Source organism: Ruditapes philippinarum, unplaced genomic scaffold (assembly GCF_026571515.1).
Source record: "Ruditapes philippinarum isolate M1 unplaced genomic scaffold, ASM2657151v2 ctg17_1_1_1_1, whole genome shotgun sequence".
Taxonomy (NCBI): Eukaryota; Metazoa; Mollusca; class Bivalvia; order Venerida; family Veneridae; genus Ruditapes; species Ruditapes philippinarum.
This window is the reverse complement of record NW_026865484.1, coordinates 503,063-522,707: the sequence shown is the minus strand read 5'-3', so window position 1 is coordinate 522,707 and position 19,645 is coordinate 503,063. Positions and strand designations below refer to the sequence as shown.

Sequence of the window (19,645 nt, the reverse complement as noted above, 5' to 3'; positions counted from 1 at the left end):
AAAGCCTTTTACTCTATCTCAATCCATTGAGAAGTTGCAGCACTTTGAAATCAGTTTTGATGGAAAAAACAATGCAAAATAGTGATTTTTGGCAATTTTGAGACGTCCCCCCGTTGCCAATGTTACAGGAAATTTAAGATTGAGCATGCTGTTACAGAGGCTATGTTCCAGTCAACATTTGTGCCAAGTTTCATCAGTATTGAAGCATTTTTCATAGTTTCATAGCAGTTTGAACTTGTAACAGGAGGCTTTTCAATGAAAACGGCCATTTTTTCACAATATGCTCATGAAGGAAAGGGTTAAATAGGTCTATATAAACCTCCAAGGAAGTCTAATATTGATCACACTGACATGATTTATACAACTGTGGAAAAAAAGTGATGCTAATGCTAAAATAACTATGATTCAGGCATTCAAGTTTCCAAGAAGATCTTTAATATATGTTTTCTGTTAAAGTCTAAGTAAAATATGTGACCCCAGAGTGGGTCCATATTGGACCCTAGGAGCATGATTTAAATATCTTTTGAGGCCGTGAGACAATGCTATGTGACAAATATCTAAACTTTGGGTATTTTAGTTTCACACAATAAGACTTAAATGCATTTTCCTAGATGTATAAACTAAGTGACCCCCAATACAGGGTTGATTTAATGTCAGGGGCATATGATCTATATAACTTGAAGATGATTACACTTATGGTGATGCAGCATGCTAAATATCTAAGGTTTGGACAATGTAGTTTCTTTGGAGATTTTTAAAGATTTCGTTAATAAAGTCCCTTAAGCAGGGTTTATTTAATCAAACGAATGACACACTGCCTTTTTGAAGGCTCACCTCTAAGCACTTTGTGCCCAGGTGAGCTAAAAATCCAACAATCTTTCTGATTGCATCAATCAAAGACAACAGAAACGATGACATAGTGGTTAAGGCTACGATCATGTTAAGGTTCCTTCAAATTACACTTGCCTTGGTTAGTTCAAGGAGGCAGACTAGGTTGAAATAGGTCACAATTAAAGAAAAATAAATTTGTCTAAACTAACCAAAGACACTCAAAATTTTCAAACAAATCTTATATAACAGATTGATCCCAATTATAATAAGTTCATTATAAGTCTATGAGTACGAGGACTTAATAAAACTTAATTAATACAACTTAATTTGACAAAATCTGATAAACACCATTCCTTCAATAAAATATAAGATTTTTACAACTCATTATTATAATATTTATTAACAAATCATGATTAACAAAGCCAGCTTCATTCAGCATTCCAACATTCATTATGAACAATGCCAAATAAAATGTGACTCGAAAATAATTGAATTCATACATTTGAACATCAATTACTTATTGTATAAAAATGTAACTAAAATGTTTCTCTGTTAATTATGCAACAAATTTAACACAAGCGAAGTTTTAAAATACAAAGACAGATATTTTACTTCACTCTGTGAATGGAAAGCAAAGATGATTCTTTATGTTCAGATTATGACATAGATCTAGTTGTTAGCACTAAACACAAAATCAAAACATAATTATGATGGGAAGTGGACTTCTTGTTACTCGTTTGCAAACATCTATGCTGGCACTCTCATTTCAAATATACAACTCTAGAAATGCTGTGCCAATATCACTACAGCCACATTTTGATTTTCAGCACATCTTAGTGACAGTTCTCCCATAAAAATCACAGTAAATGGGTTTGAATTCATAATAAGTTATATTTATCAAACCATTGTGTTTAATTTAAATCAAATTATCAGTCTGTTTTTGTAGTCAAAGTCATTTTTTCAAACTGTGAAATATATGTTGAGAAAGTAAGCAGTGTTTGTCAGGTAATTATATCCAGGAAATGGTGAGATATTTCTGCAGCTGGTGTTTCATGTAGTTGAAAAAGTAAAAATAGCTTTATTGCATTGAATAACTGTTGTTCCATGAGTTTAGAAATTTACACATTTTAAATAATACTATAACAATATAATAATACTCATAACCAAAAACAAATGCAATTTTCAACATCATGATTTCACTTCAAGTTCTTTAACCTTTTACATTACCACCTTCATTTCCAGAAATTTGGTTAACACCTTTACATTACTATGTATCAGTTTTCCCCCAGTCCCTTTTTTCTGTCTCTAATTATCACAAACAAGAGTGGAAGACATATTGCAACACAAATTTTTCAAACCCAATGTAAAAAAAGATTAATAATTATAATTAAATGTTTCCAACTCTAAATCGACCAAAAAAGTAAAGATTTTTCATAACTATATAGAAATTTTTAAGTCGTCAATCTTTTAAACCAGCAAATCAGTTATTGATTCTCTGCATACATTATTTCTAAATAATTATAATTGCACTGATTGTTTACTCACTAGAAAATCAAACAAGCGATTTTTGATTTTTTAATATATTTTGTCATAGGAGTGTATTATCAGTATACAATAAGTTTTTCTTCTTAGCTCTTACCCTGCTAAAGTTTTAATTAAAATGACTTGCTCTGATTTGAATAAGGAATTGCCCATTAACCATTACCATGCTAAATGCCGTAAACAGACTTGTCCATCTTTCAATCCAGATAAAACCAGTGAAAATTTAAAAATATGTAGTGATCAAATAGCAAACAGTGCAGACCATGATCATACAGCAGTGATGTTCCAGCTAGTCTTGGTCTGCAATGATCACATCAGAATAAAATCAGCCGCGTCATGACAAAACCAACATAATGGTTTTGCGACCAGCATGCATCCAGACCAGCCTGCACATCCGCGCAGTCTGATAAGGATCCATGCCTTTCACTTACAAACCCTATAGCAAGTAGAGAAACTGATAGCGAACAGCATGGATCCTGATCAGACTGCGCAGATGCGCAGGCTGGTCTGGATCCATGCTGGTCGCAAACGCACTATGTTGGTTTTGTCGTGACGCGGCTCAAACCAGTTGCTGCCAGCAGGCTAAGGGGTTAACAGATTACTGGATTTCAGAATAAAAATACTAAAACTTAGTAGCTAGTAGATGTGCATGATTATCTGTCTCTATATTTGTGACATAGGTTTGCTATTGTCTCCACTAACATACAAAGTGTTAATATAAATTTCATCTATTAACACACAATACAGATGTAGAGAGTTTTTCAAGATGTTGTTCATTACATGTAATGGTTATCATTTGTCATTCTTTATCAATGCACAACATCCTTATAATATCTGACCTTGACTGGTTTCTTTCAAATGGTCTGTCAATACCCCACATTATACTAAGTCTGGTACCAGTCTGTTTATACCCCACACTATATTAAGTCTGGTACCAGTCAAACATAAACTTAATGCTATGGCGAAGGAACTGTTACACCCCCCTTCTGATGAAGATGCCCAAACCTAGACACAGATTCCCATGACACACAGATGATATTCCTGGGTTACATTCTATGGGGCTGAAAGTCTATCCTACCTAAAAGGTAAGGTCTTACTCATATATCACTTCAATAAATAAACACAGTCTTGACATCTTATCAATCTTTAGAATTTTTCATATTTTGTATACATAATAAACATGCAAGTCCAGTGTCTTCAGGTTCCATATTAAAACCTTTCATTTTACTGTCCTCCACCACTACTGAATATCTGAAATACAAAAATACATTAAAGGGTATAAATCTATATCTTATGAAATATTTTAATAAAATTTATCAACAGTAAAGTTATGTTGGTTCCATTATTATATCATTGATTCCCAAAAAAGTTGTAACATAGAATGTCTCTGTTATTAAATACATATGAATAATGTACGTAAACAGAATAAAATGTTACGGAACAAAATATTACTTTGTGATTTAAAGTAGGGTTTTATCTGTTTAACAATATTTTGTGCATGCGCCAGTCGCTTTTAAGGCAATAAACTACCATAATTATCTATTTCATACAATCATTTTGGAACTATACTTTTTTAAAATTCAAACAATATTTTTTGCATCAGAAAAATAGCTTTATACACTTTAATATCATTTGCCATATCATACATTTTCAAATGGAAACAATTCGCAGGAAACAAATACAGTGTTTGTCATAACGCTGTTATTATTTTTACTGTATAAGTTTAGTTACATTTTGCAAAACAACTTTTGGTCAATATTAATGTAATAACATTTAATATTATGTACTTACACTCTTTTGAGAGAAATATAAGATCTGATACTTTCAATGCTTGAAATACTATAGTATAATCATACTATTTGTGGTTATTCTGAAAAAATTTGCAGTTTAATCAGAATGTGTTTACCCATTACTTCATATACACGCCTTTTAACGCCTTTTTCACCCCCCCCCCTTTTTTGTTGTCTCAAATGATGAAAAATGCCTTATTTAGGCCCCAAACACTTGGTTTTGTTTGAGAAATGTTGTTAAAAAAAGTGACCTCTTTTTCGGCGCGGCACCCCAACCAAAAGATACATCAGGGGGTTGCCAGAAGGGGGATGTGCCCCCTTCTGTTAGGGGGGTTTGAAGGGGGGCGGAGTCCCCCTCATCGCCAAGAAAATTTTGGACTTGTGAGAGGCTGTAAATGACCCCAGATTGATCATAAGGTAACGCGTAACCAACGCTGAAAAGCATTTGACTCTATCTCAATCCATTGAGAAGTTGCAGCACTTTGAAATCAATTTTGATGGAAAAAATCAACGCAAAATAGTGATTTTTGGCAATTTTGAGATGTCCCCTCGTTGCCATGGTAACAGAAAATTTAAGCCTGAGCATGTTGTTGCAAGGGCAATGGTCCAGTCAACATTTGTGCCAAGTTTGATTAGTGTTGAAGCAGTTTTTACAGTATTATAGCAATTTGAACTTGTAACGGGAGACTTTTCAATGAAAACAGCCATTTTTCACAAAATGCTCATGAAGTAATGGGTTAAAGTGACATTTTGCCCTTCAAAGTGTACATAGAGAGTGTACAGGAAATAGTAAGAAAAAAACTTAACATTTTTCCAATTTTGTTTTCTTCTTCACAAAAATAATTTATAACCCATATGACAAATGGAAAATGCTATAAGTATCCTTCAGAATGTATCTGTAACATTCAGTTGATAAAAAGAGTGGGGGAGTCTTTTTATATTACAGACAGTTTTATACTTTATCACTACCATTTTTATTATTAAATATTGGTCATTGACTATTCTAACAGTTAATCTTATGAATGAATAAATAAAGCTCGACTTGACGATGAAAAAATGAGCATAATGTCACTTTGTTTTGACAGAAAAATTGACAACATTGCCTGAAACATTTACTGTAAATTTTCTTTAAAAAAAATTGAAATTTAAGTTTTTTTCCACACAGTTGTGATATGGAATGTCTTAATTAGATACATGAATATTAACAGAATAAATACTGGTTGTAAATTCATCTTTTGTTTGGTTTAATTCATTTTTTTCCAAGAAAAATTAAAAATACAATGACATGATTTTTTTCTACCTTGAATTTGAACCAGGAGTCAAAAAAAATGACTAAAAAGTATTTGCAAATATTCATAAAACATATTTCTTCTCAGTAATGACAAAACTATTAATCTCTATCGATAATGTAACTCTGATATGTTGCAACGTTAAATTGTCCATGAAAAAAGCACACAAGAGGGTATAAATCAAAGAAATGATAATCACTTGGCTTGCCAAAGGAATACTAACCTCTGAACTAATAAATTTCTACTTCTTAAACCTTCTTATCCATCTTAGTATTATACATGTATATTTCAGTGCAGTTATAAAATGAGGCTGATTTTAAGTTCACCTTTAACATATGTATATATGAATAATAAATAACACAAGACGCCTGTTGCCAAAACAGTCAACACTTACCTTTTAGATCTAGTAGTTCCCATAATATGTCTACAATCTAAATCCATATTCATTGCCTTCGTGAATTCTGCTTTGGGATCTGCTAACATTAAAATCTGAAAATAAAATAGAACTACAAACAGTAACTTCAAATTTTCCACTAATATCCTCACCTAGCAAATTTTGTAAAAAAGACTTCCTTGTGTTTTTATTATTATTATTATTATTATTATTATTATTATTATTATTATTATCATCATCATTTAGAACTGTCTATTTTGACTTAGAGAAATTGGGCCGCTGAAAGCATAAAGCCTGCATTTCCTACCAATGTACAATGTCAGAAAGTCCCAAGTCCTTTATAAGTTATTCTTCAGACAAAGTTTTTCATATAAATCTGATAGAGGGCATTAACTCTAAAAGCAGGCAAGATAGAGTTATTGTACTTACACACTTCACTTTCTCCCAATGTGCTCTGTCAGAGTACGAAGCTTGAAGAAATTCTCTTAAATATGTTTGAGTTATGCTCTAGACAAACTTGTTTAAATGAATCTGATAAATGAGAAATTGGGCCGCTGAAAGCATAGAGCCTGCATTTCCTACCAATGTACAATGTCAGAAAGTCCCAAGTCCTTTATAAGTTATTCTTCAGACAAAGTTTTTTATATAAATCTGATAGAGGGCATTAACTCTAAAAGTAGGCAAGATAAAGTTATTGTTCTTGCACACTGCACTTCCTACATGCCAGTGTACGTTATGTATTAAGTTTGAAGAATTTCCCTTAAGTACTTTTGGAGTTTTGCTTCAGAAAATGGTTTATAAATAAATCTGATAAAGAGGAATAACTTAAAAACAAGATACAGTTACAGTACTTGCACACTGCACTTTCTCCAAAAGTGCTCTGTCAGTATTTGAAGTTTGAAGAAAATCGCTTATCTTAAGTACCTGTAATATTGGCATTATGCTTTGCACAAAATTGGGATGGATGCACTGATAGAGACCATTTCTAATATTTGCCAGCCTTTGGTGAGGGGATAAATTATGTAAAATATTATAAATCATTTTCCTGTTTGGTTTTGAAAAGTCTGAAAAACTTTTTCCTCATATACTATCATAAAAGCATTTAACCTACCTTGTCTTTTGTGTTTAAAGACTTTGCCCATGCTGACATAACATATGGATCATTGACTGCTACACAAACTATCAAATCATATCCTTCAGCCTACAACATGTAAGAAAATATAATTACAAAATTATAAACCCTATAACAAGTAGAGAAACTGATAGCGAACAGCATGGATCCTGATCAGACTACACAGATGCGCAAGCTGGTCTGGATCCATGCTGGTCGCAAATGCATTACGTTGGTTTTGTCATGACACGGCTCAATTAATAAACACATAAATCAATGCTTTGCCAACAAAAATTGTGGGGAACTCACCTACATGTGATACCCTAATCTGTATTAATAAATTACCAGTCTGATAACAGAATGCCGATAACAAATTGATTATCATTAAATTATTAAAAGTTGACCATCAAGATGTATTTCCAAAAGCTTTATAGTTTATATAATCATAACCTGACAACAATAAATTCTGTCAACTTAAGTGTCAAGTCTGTTTATTGGACTAAATAGTACATGTACTGTTGACAAATAAGAGCCATGGTCATGACCACAGTAGAACTACAATTTGTGAAACTTGTATAGGTAAGACAACACCAAAACTATCTGAAAACAAAAAGGGATAACTACAGGTCTATGAATACTTGCTTCTTAATCAGGCATTTATCTTGCAATATCTCAGAACAAATTACATTAACAACTTACGGACATGAATGGTAGACCTGAAGTCAAAGCAAGACAAAGTCCATCAAATAAAATCAGCTGTGAGTAAGGATAACATTGTTGTTTTATATATGCTGATTTTTCCCTGACTTACTCATTTCAAACCATAAACCCGTGACATGTCATACAAACAACTTTCAGACAAATAGATATAGTGTAAATTATTGTTTGCTCACCTTAAATTGATCATAGTGATCCAGGTAATCAGGTATGTGCTTCTGAAATTGTTGAGAATAATGCATTTATAATGACATACATGTATTGCACAAAACAGGATAGTTTATCAAAATACATTTTATACAGTCATAGTACATGTACATAGTGAAATATCTCAACTACAGTATACATGTACATAGAAAGAAATTGAGACAAAGTAGTGTGTCCTAAATATATAGTAAAGATATTTTGGCTGTCAAAATATATCTTGAAGTTTAAATTGATACAAAGCTAAGGTCACAAGATTTTCATTGGTGTAAGTATTTTGAAAACAGACAATAAACCGTAATAAATGAGCAATAAAATAGCGGTTATGTCTATATCTGTTTTAGCATAAGCTGGATTGATTTTACTTACAATTCAGGGCAGATAACTAATGGTTTCATTCGATATTCCTCAGTTATTTATATAGTTCATGTAGGGCCTAAAATAAAATTTAATTTGTTTCCCCTTCCCTACCTACCCAACAAATTTGCCCCTACCCAAAAGTTTTTTTTCAGGTTCTTAGGGGATGAAAGTATTTTTTTACTTTCAGAGTACAACAGGTACAATCTAATCTGATATTTTAAACAGCTAGCATAGTTAATAAATTGTTGTATATGTCAGTTGTGAATGGTAATGCATGTACATATACTATTGCACTTAATAAATTAATTTTAGTAGTTCATTATACATATATGCAGATTATTTATTATTATGCACATATAAAAAAAAATTCCTACCTACCTACCCAACCCTAATTTTAATGGGTCGGGAAGGGGAAACAAACATAATTTTATTTTTGGCCTAGGCACTGTTCATGGGTGTATTACAACAAGATATAAATACATGTCACCCATTTAGTATTGGCTGTATAGATTGTGTGAGTTTATAAAATAAAAGCTAACATACCTTACAGCCTGGTGTAAATGCTCCAAGGACTGAGAACAATACACCCCTTTTTCCTTTAAATAAATCATATGCATTGACTGCATTGTTAGGTGTGTCCAAATACAGGTTCACAGATGGCACTTTCTCTCCTCTCTAAAAAGGAAACCACAGTTGTCTTTACAGACATTCATTGATTCAATAAATCAAAACACAGAAGGAAAACGTGCATGTTTGGGAATTTTTCAGCAACAGATAACAATGTTGCATGCAAAAAAGCACTTGACAAGTTGATCATTTCTTCTATATTAAAAGTATAGCAATTTGAAAACTTGCTAGAATAACTAACTATTCTTGTAAGTAATTTTGCTCGAAATAAGACTAAAAATAAAATCATTTAAAAAACTAGGCACTGAAACTATTCAGTGTTAACCTTTTGTAAATTGCATATTAAATATTTGTAGCAAAAAAATGACTACATATACACTTCCACAAAAGTATGAGTGCTGAAAATGAAAATTCAAAATTATTCCAACATTCAAGAGAGATAACTTTGTCCAAAATCATTGAACCATGACCAAATTCAATCATGATGAACTGCTTATTCCTAAGATGTATCTATATGTCAAATTTGAGTTGAATGTGTAAAACCATTGGGGAGATATTATCATAATGAACAGAAACTAAAAAATTCTAATTTTTTTCAAAGTTCAAGAGGGATAACTCTGTAAGCTATCATCAAACCATGACCATATTCGAACATGACCAGTGTATTCTTATGAAATCCATATGTTCAATTTGAGTTGAATATAAATAACTGTTGGGGAGATAATGAACGGAAACTGAATTTTTTTTATTTTTTTTCAAAGTTAAAGGGGCATTACTCTGCCAAAAATTATCGAACCATGACCAAATTCGAACTTGATCTGCGCTTACCTTTGAGGTATCCATGTGGGAAATTTGAGTTGAATGTGTAATACAGTTGGGGAGAAAATGAACAGAAACTGAAAATTTCATATTAGTTTCAAAGTGAAAGGGGCATAACTCTGCCAAAAATCATCAAACCATGACCAAATTTGAACTTAGCCTGTGCATTCCTTTGACGTATCCATATGTCAAATTTGAATTGAATATGTACAACTGTTGGGGAAATAATGAACAGAAACTGAAAATTTCATCAAGGGGCATAACTCTGTCAAAAAATCATCGGACCATGACCAAATTCGAACTTGACCTGTTTTTTCACATGATATATTCATATGTCAAATCTGACTTGAATGTGTGGAATGGTTACTAAGATAATGAACGGAAACTGATGATGACGGAATGATGGAACAGGGTAATACTAAGCCATTTTATTGGCGGGGGCATAAAAAACAAATGCAAGAAGTTTTCCGTTAATCAAATCCACTTTTTTTAAAAAAAGATATAATTCTTAAACCATTGTGTAATTCTCAAACAAAACAATAAATTTACCAACTCACTAAAAAAAGATAAATTAGCCATGTTTTGTCACATCTCAAAGGACCTTTAATCTTAATCAGTGCGGCACTAATCAAAGGACAACATAGTAGGCTCCGACTTTATTATATGGGCCAAATCGTTGTTATGTAGTGTGTACTATTATGGTTCCCATCCAAGATGAAGTGCACTGGGGACAAGTCTGAAGAGAAGCGGTATATAAAATACCAAATGACTTCTTTAAAACGGAAAATGTAAAATAAAAAAACAGAGCAACAGATAAGCCTTGAAAGTGAATTGGGTATTTACTATTACTCCATCAGAGATCTGCCGAGGACGCGATTTTGCGCCATTGGCGCTAAAAAAATGAGAATGGCGCAGGAAAATCATCAGCAAAGGGCCATGGGCGCATCTAAAATCTGTGCCAGACTAATAAGAAAACAAAACTGTCTGCTGGGTTATTTAGTCATCCTCCTGTAATTACGCATATTCTTGAGTTTATCCATTCCCCTAAAGCTTTTGTCCATGTTATCTACTTACCGCATTTCTTCTCATAATCCCTTTCCCACACAGACACTCATTTCTACTACCGTAAATTTAATTCAATAAAACAAACAAACAAATTAACTACAACTACTTAATATTTAAAATGATTATCGGTAACTGAAAAAAAAGTGTTGCTATTTTAAGAAATGCTGTAAGTTACAGTACAGTATAATCAGGTGTTCAACTTGATCAACCTTAAGGTCACTAAAGTTCACGCAAGTTTTGGCTGATGAAGTGTAAAAAAAGATGTATATTTCGTCATCAGAATATTTGACAGGGTGATTAACCAATCAGAGAAACATTGTGCATGACTTTTTTCATGATCAAAAGGTCTGTCAGCAAATGTCTTTGATGTATGCTGTCTACACAGAGGCATACAAGGGGCAATAAAATTCGCCAATATACAGTGGTAAGGGACATTTGGTGCCAAGTAGGAACAATTAAATGGATAATGCACAATATAAGACATTACAAGTAAGAAACAGCAATTATGTGAATAAATTTGCATATCAAATTTTTGAGCAGTCATTTAAAAAATATTTTGCCTACAAATAATATTAGTTAGAAAGTTACCATGTAGGCATAATTTTTAATTATTGGTTAAGTACTGAATTATAAGTGAACCACTTGTCATAAAATATGATTTAAGTTTTATTACCAAGAAAATTCAATTATCTACAAACTTTTTAACAGTTATTTTTGGTCAATGTTTACTTATTTTCCCAAGGCCCATACTTTGGTAAAAATGGCCCATCATTTTCAGACCAAGTGGGCCCAGGGCCCAGTTCTTTCAAATTCTTGGCAGATCTCTGCTCCATCATTTCATGTGGAATTGGGTATTGGCTCCATTGAATTGGGTATTATAAAACCTGTTACCCTATGATTTCAAGATCAATTGGGTATTCAATTGCAAAGATATGAATTTCAAGGTTAATTATGTTTTTATTATTATTAATATTATTATTATTTACGCGATTGCCCAATTGTGCCAATGTGCCAGTTCTTTTGTCTAACATTTCGGAATATCTCAAATAAACATCTTTCAGAATATGTAAACAACTTCCTTTTCTGGCCAATTTTTAACTATCAACAGTTATGTTTAAAATCTTCTTTTGTTCCCTAAAATGTATGTATGATGCCATATTGCTTTCAGAGCGTCTATTGATAGAGATTATTCGCATGGGACCTACTTATTGACGGTCTCTGCAAAAACAAAGGTCTCTGCCGGTCTGTAAAGACTGTCAATCTGAATAGATTATTATATAAATTGACAGTCTCATGCTTAATTAATTTGACTTCAGCAATCTTTTGATACTTGGGACCTTCGAAGACCTGAGACCATCTATTAGTAAGCTCTATGTTACATTTGGGAATATTTGGATAGCATGCATATAACTATTGTCTAAATTATGAGGGGAGGACAGGCTTATTTTGTGGTGACAAAAATGATAATATGCATGGATCTTTAAGACAATTGCATATCTTATTTTTATGAATGACGTTTGATATGCATATTAAAAAAAAACAACCTTATCTGAAAAAATGAACAAATATTTTTATATGAATTCCCGTTCATAGGCTTTGCCTACTGTCATATTAGTATAATTTTGATATGGGTATATCAGCGCTACAAAGTAGATTCATTTTGGGAATCTTCAAGATTCTATCAATTTTAAGCATACCATGATAATATGAAAAACACTGAAAATACCATAATTTATATGGGGAAGTCTTGGCTTTGGCTTGCCCAGCTATAGACTACATGCGTATATTTAAAAAGAAAAAAAAAGAAAAAAATTTAGAATGCGATACCTATCAGCGAAATTTTCAGTGTCATTTCTTGTTGTGAGCCGTAATGCAATGACAAACGGCGGAGTAGTTCGATAATTGACAAATCGCAACTTTTTGACCAACAAGACAAGATAACGATAAAAGCCGAGGAATTATTGGCAGCCATCTTGGATGGGAACCATAATATAATAAGACAGAAAACCAGAACAAATGGAAGCAGTGTATAAAATACGGAATGGCACTTTTAAAACGGTAAATGTAAAATAAGAATACCGACTTCCCCGTTCATAGGCTTTGCCTAATTTCATATTAGCATAAGCAGTATGGAATCAGTGTAGAATCTAAATCTACATATTTTTCACTAGCACCTGCTACAAAAAAATTGAAACAGTTATTTTCTTATAACATTGTAAAAAAAGGAGGTACCGGTACGCGGTACCCATTGGCCACATGGATCATCCAAACACGCGAGCCCGTGCAGTGTCTTTGAGTCACGTTTTATCCGAATTCTATTACACTAAAACAATGGTTAAACTTCAACTTATGGTTCTCAGATTTGGCTATTTAAAAATGTAAAACAATAATGAAGTAAAATTCAATTACTCTTATGTAATTCCTACGATGTGACACTTCATGATTGTTGATTAATCTACAAACATTTCGACACAATGGATTTCTCAAAGCGACGGCCATGTTTTATAATTTGCGAAATATGTTTATTTAACCGAAACTAGCAAAGTAGAATGAATTAATCGAAAGTTTCTGTTCATTTTTAGTATTTCAGGTCGGAATATCATTTAATGATACTAAGCTGAGCTCATTGGCCGCTTTGAAGATTGTTTTCTCTTCTTGGTATTACTCTTTCGTACTTCTCCACGAAGGATACCATTTTTTTGTGTGAAAAGATCTAGATCTAGTTGATTAATTAGCACTTAGGATCATTTTATAGACACAGTGTGGAGCTTAAAACGCCTTTAAAATCCAAATAAATAAGCCGTTTTGAAAAAAAATTCAAATTTGAACGTCTATAATAGACGTTGAAATTTGATTTTTTTTCAAAACGGCTTATATTAAGTTTTTTTGATATATATATATATATATATATATATATATATATATATATATATATATATATCAGGTACGTATATATATACGTACCTGATATATATATATATATATATATATATATATATATATATATATATATATATATATATATATATATATATATATATATATATATATAATATGATCAGTACATGTGCTGGGATTGACAAATATACATTTTATTTTGATTTTAAAGGCGTTTTAAGCTCAACATCCCAAGTGTCTGTGCTTATAGATACGTGTTTCAAATTTATTGGCATCATTATAATTTACAAAACGCAAAAATGACTTGTTATAAATAAATATAATCAGTAATGTTTATATGTTGTTAATTTTGTTTAACCACGACTGTAATTAAAGCTGTGGGCTAACTTCACCGGCTTTGATAGCACTTATTCGTTAACGTTAAACTTATTTTGACAAGTCCAATGTCTATCTAATTTTGACTTCAAGAATGAATTGAGCGATGTAGTTTCCACGACCTCATGATTTAATGTGTTCCAAGAATCCATAAGACTAAATATATTTTTTCCCTATTGTTGTTACTTGCCCTTTGTTTGAAAATTCTACATGTCCTCTTGTATTGGTTTCTTCTCTAATTTTTGATATTTCTTTGTTTTATCAATTTTGCTGATTATTTCGCAAGTTTCTCTTATATCTGCTCTTTTTCGTATGTATTCAAGGATTAGGATGCCGAAGTCTAATATTCTTTTATTATATTCCTTGCCAGATAATTCTCTATGTAACCTAGTAGATCTTCTCTGAACGCTTTGAATAGATATTGCGTCTATTTTTGTTTTAGATTTGGATGACCTTATTACGGAGCTATATTCAAGATATGCCACATCAGCGTTGTTTGTGCCGTGTGGAGGCTGTAAAAAGTCGCCCCGTACATTCAATCAGAGATGTTATATTTCTGATCCTTAAAGATCGTTCAGCACGACATTATTGATGTACGTGTTTGAGGTATTTTTAGTTTTAACTATTTGGCATTTTCTAGTTGGGTGGTTCCAATTTTCCTACTTGAATAATGTTGTCTGCTTTTTAACTTTGTCTTTTGACGTCTTATCTGTGATATGCAGGCCTCATAACCTCTGATCCCCTTTCAAAAATCCATTTTGTTTAGTTCCATCCATTGTTTTCTCGTTTAGGGCACAAGCTTTTTATTACTTGGGGACCATACACCGCTTTTTCATGGAATGACACTACTGTGTCACATTGAAGGTTCCATGATAACCGCCGTATGAACACATCTGCGGATGTTTTTAAATTCAAAATTTTACCATTCTTGTTTAAATATTGAATTCTGCTTTAGCCGGTGCTAAGGGGGGTGGACGGTAGTTTGCACTTGACAGTACCGTCCATGAACAGGCTCAATCAAACCGAGCCTGCAACATTTTCAATTTTGACGTGTTGAGCTTTCTTTAGGGGTTCTTATTTTCTCTATTTACATATGATTTATAAAGTTGAAGAAGCATTTCTTTGAACATACAAGTTCATACATAATGTTCTTTTACCATTAATCCTAGGTTCCTATTAGCCTTATTTATTTTACTACAAATATATTTACAAAATATCATTTTGCAATTAAAGATCACGTCCAGGTCTTTTTCCTCATAAACTCGTTGGGTTTTACAGATGTTATGCCAGATTTTATCACTTCATTCTTTTATAAAATAATCAAGGAATACATTTTGCCCCATAAGAATAGTTTTACTATTGTATTGAAGATCATTTGCCATTTTATTGACCAGTCATGCACACGCATCAAAAATACCGGTATAGATGGATACCGAAAATAAGCAAAAATACTATCCTGAAGTCGGTTTTCATCATTTTGCCCATTTATGACAAAATAATTTGGTGTCGTCTGCAAAATGTTTAGCTGTAGAGTACAGTACAGATAATTGCGTCCAGAAGGTCATTTATAAATATTATTAAAGAGAACAGGTCCTAGCACACTTCCATGAGAAACTCGACTTGTTACAGTTTGCTTCCCTGAATAGGTTCTGTTTATCTTTACACTTTGCTGTCGGTTTTCTAAAAATAAATTGTCCATTCATATATTTTGCCTCTTATGCCTATAGATACTTCATACGTTAGTTAATATTTAGTCGTTTGTTGGGGTCCTTGTTGAATACTGCTTCGAAATCAAGGTACACTATATCAATATCATGTCCTTCGCCTATTGCCTTAGACCAGTCTTCTATACATTGTTTTCCTTTAGTTCAGTCTTTTATACATTCTAACAATTATTTTGTTTGGTAATTTAGACCTTCCTTTAGTTCACTCTTATACATTCTAACAATTATTGTTTGGTAAAAGACCTTCCTTTCCTAAATCCGTGCTGGTATACAGATAATAGTTTATTTTCTTCTAATGGCTTACAACCATGCCAAACGTTGGTCACCATTCATGTTTCGTTTGTTTATTTTTAAAAATGCTGCGCTTATGTCGGGCGTGTCGGGCGTGTTTTATATGAGAGCCGATGTTTTACTATTGCGGCGGCAGAGTCGATCCGTGAATTAAAATATTTTCGTTTAATATCCGATTAATCATTCTATTAATCCATAATTTATTGCAAATAAAACTTGTGATATTAAAAATAAAGAATATTACGACATTTCAATGAAGTTTAACATTGCACCCAGATATAATTATTTTTATTAATTCGAGGACCTTAATTCGAAACTAAATTCCATCAATATCTAAAAAAAAGATGGCGGACAAAAATAAAAATTTGTCCGTCCAAAATGGACAAAAAGTTATTTCTATGAAGTTATTTGCAACATGGGAGGTAGAAAAGTCTTCCCCAAATTGTATTGCAAGGTATGTTTTTAATATCTGTTAAATCTTACATATTTTTACTGTTTATATTTTCTAAGCACTCGATTAATATTTATGGTTATCCTGAAATATGAATAGATTCTAATTCATTCTAATTTTGTTACTTGTTGCCGAGAGTGTTTTATTAAACATTCAATTTTTACCTAAGGAGGTTCCTAATAGAGATTTGGTATTTTCATGTTAAAAGTCACAGATATCTATACTGCAATGCAGCATTCTATGAAGATGAAGATTTGAGATTGATAATGACTGGTACTGGTAGTCCAAACAATTAGTCCTATAAATATGACGTCGCTATGATTGAGATATCGTTGCTTCTGGGCAAAGCAACGTCATATCGAAATTGTTCAAAAACCGGTCTTATTAAAAAGCGTCCTGAAGAAATTTAGCGTCCTGAAGTGTCTTGAGGCATTATTTTTGATTCAGAGTCAACTCGTCCCCTGGTCAACTCGTCCTCTAGTCAGTCACCTTTTTGGTCAACTCGTCCCTTGGACAACTTGTCCCCTGGTCAACTCGTCCCCAACTCATCCCCTATATTCTATTACTATTTGTTTTTCATATAATATATTTCATAAATTATTATAGACTGTTAAAATAATATATTATAAAATTACTGAATTGGACATATTTTGACGCTTTTTGTATGCAAATATTTGGAGTTTTTTTTATCTAATAATACGTATATATATGCAGGGCTCATCCTGGGGGGAATTTTTAGGGAGAAGTGACTTCCTCGCGAAAATTAGGGAGAAGGGAAACAACCCAATGTGTATGCATTAACATGCATGGCTATACATCCTTTAAATATAATATAAACACAATTAACATCACTTATAATATTTCTCCAGTTTATTAATTAATAGTAGATTAATTAATAGTAGTATTAATTAAAAGTAGATTAATTAGTTGTAGATCTGGCAATGGCATCTAAATGTTTTTGAGCTGCAAATATGAATATAAAAAATTATTTTTGATATCTATTGATCAGCTATTTATAAGCTTTCTCAAAATATGTGTTTATATATTTTCATGTACATTTGTTGATAATGATGTGTAAGAAAAGATGTGATGATAAAATCAATTTCATATTTTTTCTTTCCTCACTTTTATTAGAAGATGAAGTCACCTTGCATATTGATTAATAAAATCTGTTCTATTCTGTTCTGGTAACAGAAATTTCTTTGAACGTCCGGAAGGTTGTAATGTCAGATTTAAATGCATATAATTATGCTTATAAAACAATTTTCAAACATCAAAGAATATGTAAAATATGTACTGCAAACATTTGTGCACATTATATTTGATCACTAAAATTACATACATTCATTTCTTATTGAAAAATTTGACTGAGAAATTGTAGAAAATTAATTTCTAATTACCTCCCTTTATTTTCATGAAATGTTAAATTCGGTAATATCTTTATAAATAATGCTTTTTAAAATTTACAAAATTGATAAATCTTAATCTGAGCGTCATATTTACGACATTAAAACAAATATGTATATTGAAACAATAAGAACTCTTCTTCTTGACAAATTTTGTTGTTATATACGTTACATGTGTCAAATTTGGCATTTCTAAAAACAGAACAATGCCAAACACTCCCACTGTCTACAACATACCAATCGCAAGATTTTTGCGAAATGGTTTTCTTAAATTTTCGCGTAGGTGTATCTGACAGAATCAGTAACTTTCTTTTAGTTTTACTGCCAGGTTTGGGCATTTCGCCTTGTGGCCATGACATGAGCGACATAACAATTTTACAGTAAAAATTTGATGTTAACAGACTGAAATCATTCAAAACTATGATTAAGTTTTTAATCCGATCGCTGATCATTAATGAAATCGATTATTTTTAATTGACTAACAGTTTTGTGATAGCCGTGAAAAATCCATTGCACATCGCCTTTACTCGGGTTAAAAACCCACCATCGAAGTGCATCGTGTATATCAATTAGGGAAGATTGCACGTGTTTAGATAATCGGGGAAAAACAATGTATAATTATCGCCAAATCCCGTATTAAACTCGCAAACTATCACACAATTATACCGTTTCGGGCCGATGCTCTCATTATTTACTGTTTAGAGTAGGCGGTTTATCGCTTCGCTTACAGGTAGAAGCAGGGCTCATCCTGGGGGGAAATTTTAGGGAGTAGTGACTTCCTCGCGAAAATTAGGGAGAAGGGAAACAACCCAGTGTGTATGCATTAACATGCATGGCTATACATCCTTTAATTATAATATAAACACAATTAACATCACTTATAATATTTCTCCAGTTTATTAATTAATAGTAGATTAATTAATAGTAGATCTGGCAATGGCATCTAAATGTTTTTGAGCTGCAAATATGAATAAAAACAAATTATTTTTGATATCTATTTATCAGCTTTCTCTAAATATGTGTTTATATATTTTCATGTAGATTTGTTGATAATAATGTGTAAGAAATATGATTAAAAACTTGTTTTTTATATTTTTTACTTTCCTCACTTTTATTATCCTCACTTTTATAAGAAGATAAGTTACATTGGATATTGATTAATAAGATCTGTTCTATTCTGTTCTGATAACAGAATTTTCATTTAATATCCTATATGTTGTAATGTCGTATTTATATGCATATAATTATACTTATAAAACAATTTTCAAACATCCAAAATATGTAAAATATGTACTGCAAACATTTGTGCACATTATATTTGATCACTAAAATTATATACATTCATTTCTTATTGAAAAATTTGACTGAGAAATTATAGAAAATAAATTTCTAATTACCTCCCTTTATTTTCATGAAATGTTAAATTCGGTAATATCTTTATAAATAATGCTTTTTGAAATTTACAATATTGATAAATCTTAATCTGAGCGTCATATTTACGACATTAAAACAAATATATATATTGAAACAGTAAGAACACTTCTTTCCTGACAAATTTTGTTGTTATATACGACCGATATGTAGTTTAGCCGATATGTAGTTTAGCCGGGATGTCGTGTCCACGTGCGTAAGCTGTGTCAAATTTGGCATTTCTACAAAGATAACAATGCCAAACACCCTCACTGTCTACTACATACCAATCGCAAGATTTTTGCGAATTGGCTTTCTTAAATTTTCGCGTAGGTGTAACT

General features: G+C 31.9%; 2 protein-coding genes across 8 annotated transcripts in view; one reads left to right on the top strand and one right to left on the bottom strand.

Annotated features, from left to right (window-relative positions):
- Positions 1–1,212: 1,212 nt before the first annotated feature.
- Positions 1,213–13,299, bottom strand: LOC132729302 (peroxiredoxin-5, mitochondrial-like). The gene is made up of 6 exons (XM_060715034.1): positions 13,159–13,299; positions 8,782–8,913; positions 7,851–7,892; positions 6,958–7,047; positions 5,847–5,941; positions 1,213–3,624 (listed from the first exon to the last, which is right to left on the bottom strand). Exons 1-6 carry the CDS (start codon positions 13,246–13,248, stop codon positions 3,513–3,515), a joined length of 561 nt encoding a protein of 186 aa, XP_060571017.1. The 5' UTR covers positions 13,249–13,299; the 3' UTR covers positions 1,213–3,512.
- A 2,878-nt stretch (positions 13,300–16,177) lies between these two features.
- The window catches only part of LOC132729282 (phosphofurin acidic cluster sorting protein 2-like), a 49,573-nt gene continuing 46,105 nt past the window's right edge, over positions 16,178–19,645 (top strand). For 2 of the 7 annotated variants that reach the window (XM_060715003.1, XM_060715005.1), the window contains exon 1: positions 16,180–16,491. In XM_060715003.1, coding sequence (XP_060570986.1) covers positions 16,382–16,491 — 110 coding nt within the window. In that variant the 5' untranslated portion in view covers positions 16,180–16,381. Of the gene's footprint in view, positions 16,492–19,645 lie in introns of all 7 variants that reach the window. The other 5 variants (XM_060715007.1, XM_060715006.1, XM_060715002.1 and 2 more) reach the window with 4 other exon arrangements.